General features: G+C 40.1%; 1 protein-coding gene across 1 annotated transcript in view; it reads left to right on the forward strand.

The window, feature by feature from the left end:
• Positions 1 to 2,500, forward strand: part of stab2 (stabilin 2) — a gene marked incomplete at both ends in the record, with an annotated part of 72,886 nt that overhangs the window by 55,561 nt on the left and 14,825 nt on the right. The window contains one exon of the mRNA XM_080054702.1: positions 359 to 475. Within this exon, the coding sequence (XP_079910828.1) occupies positions 359 to 475 (117 nt within the window). The remainder of the gene's footprint in view (positions 1 to 358; positions 476 to 2,500) is intronic.

Consider the following 2,500-nt stretch of genomic DNA (forward strand, 5'->3'; position numbering starts at 1 on the left):
TAACATGGCTCCTTGATCTTGCCTCTTGCTTTTATATTCGTCTCATCCCCGTTTGTTTTCATAAGGCTTCGTCGATGTTACGTCACTTCACGTGCGCACTGGATTGTGGGTCAGAATCGCCCAAATAGGATGCACTTTTCAACACTAACAATCTTGGCCGCATGAAGTAGGACATCCGGGTACTTCTAACCATCCTAAATCTGGCCACAAGAATCAGGACATCCTAAATCTTTTTTCTACATACTATATAGTAGAAAGTATGCGATTCGGAACGCAACCACTGTGTTGTCAAGGCGACTACGCAGCCCTGCAGGAAACCCTGTTTATGTCGTTTACAGGAAGTGGTTGTTGTTTACAGGATGAGATCACAGTGGGCGGGGCCAACGTGACCTTCAGCGACGTCGTCAGTAACAACGGAATCTTCCACGAGATCGACAGGATTCTGATTCCTCCTCCGAGCCCCACCGGCAGCGCAGTAAATACTATCTAACCCCTAACTCTGCATTAATATATATATATATACATCAGCCCTGTTCTACTATCTAACCCCTAACTCTGCATTAATATATATATATACATCAGCCCTGTTCTACTATCTAACCCCTAACTCTGTATTAATATATATACAGTCATATGAAAAAGTTTGGGAACCCCTCTCAGCCGGCATTATAATTGACTCTGCTTTCACAAAAAAAAGATAAAAGTGGTATGTCTTTAATTTACCAGGAACAGCTAAGTACTGGGATGTTTTCCAAACAAAGATTTTTTGAAAACCAGTATTTAGTTTTATTAAATAAAATAAAATGTGAAAAACTGGCTGTGCAAAAATATGGGTACCCTTGTGGTTTTGTTGATTTTAATGCCTGTAACAGCATGTAAAACTGATGACTTTAAACACAAAGTTGGTTGGATTATGTTGTTAAGCCTTGAACCTCATATAAAGGTCTGTTTAATCATGAGAAAATGTATTTTAGGTGCCTAAATGCAAGTTGCACTTCTCTTTGACTCTGCTGAAGTGAGACAGAATGGGATCATCAAAACAGCTCCCAAAAGATCTGAAAAACAAAGATTGTTCATTGTCATGGTTTAGGGGAAGGCTACAAGAAGCTTTCCCAAAGGTTTCAATTGTCAATTTCGACTGTAGGGAACATTGTCAGGAAATGGAAGGACACAGGCATAGTGGCAGTTAAACACAGGCATGGCAGACCAAGAAAAAAACAGGAGCGACATAGGTGGAGGATTGTGAGAATGGTTGCACACAACCCACAGATCACCTCCAAAGACCTGCAAGAACATCTGGCTGCAGATTGTGTATCTGTACATCGTTCAACAATTCAGCGCAATTTGCAGCAAAACAAGTGCTTTTTATAAAGACCAAATAACTTAATTTTTGTCTCATCAGTCCAAAGCATTTTCTTCCAATATGAAGCTGGCTTGTCTAAATGAGCTTTTGCATACTCCATGCAACTGTATCTGTGGCGTGGGCGCAGAAAGGGCTTCCTTCTCATCACCCGGCCATACAGATGTTTTGGTGCAAATTGCACTGAATTGTAGAACCATGTACAGATACACAATCTGCAGCCAGATGTTCTTGCAGGTCTTTGGAGGTGATCTTTGGGTTGTGTGCAACCATTCTCACAATCCGCCGCATATGCCGCTCTTGTACTTTTCTTGGTCTGCTAGACCTGGGTTTAACTGCAACTGTGCCTGTGTCCTTCCATTCCCTGACAACGTTCCTTACAGTAGAAATTGACAATTGAAACCTTTGGGAAAGCTTCTTGTAGCCTTCCCCTAAACCATGACAATGAATAATCTTTGTTTTTAAGATCTTTTGGGAGCTGTTTTGATGATCGCATTCTGTCTCACTTCTGCAGAGAGTCAAAGAGAAGTAGAACTTGCATTTAGGCACCTAAAATACCTTTTCTCATGATTAAACAGACCTTTATATGAGGTTCAAGGCTTAACAACATAATCCAACCAATTTTGTGTTCTCAGTCCTCAGTTTTACATGCTGTTACATGCATTAAAATCAGCAAGACCACAAGGGTTCCCATATTTTTGCACAGCCAGTTTTTCACATTTTATTTAATTTCATAAAACTAAATACTGCTTTTCAAAAAATCTTTGTTTGGAAAACATCCCAGTACTTAGCTGTTCCTGGTAAATTAAAGACATACCACTTTTATATTTTTTGAGTGAAAGCAGAGTCAATTATAATGCCGGCTGAGAGGGGTTCCCAAACTTTTTCATATAACTGTATATATACATCAGCCCTGTTCTCTGAGTTAATATATTAACCCATCACCTTAACTATATGATCAGCCCCTAACCCCTAACTCTGTATGATAGAACAAACAGGATTCTGATTCCTCCCCCGAGCCCCACCAGCAGCGCAGTAAATACTATCTAACCCCTAACTCTGTATTAATATATATATATACATCACCAGTATACAGGGCTAACCCATTACATCACTCCTAACTCTGTTTTGACCCATCGA

This window comes from Ammodytes marinus, assembly GCF_949987685.1.
Source record: "Ammodytes marinus genome assembly, contig: scaffold_36, whole genome shotgun sequence".
NCBI classification, from domain to species: domain Eukaryota; kingdom Metazoa; phylum Chordata; class Actinopteri; order Uranoscopiformes; family Ammodytidae; genus Ammodytes; species Ammodytes marinus.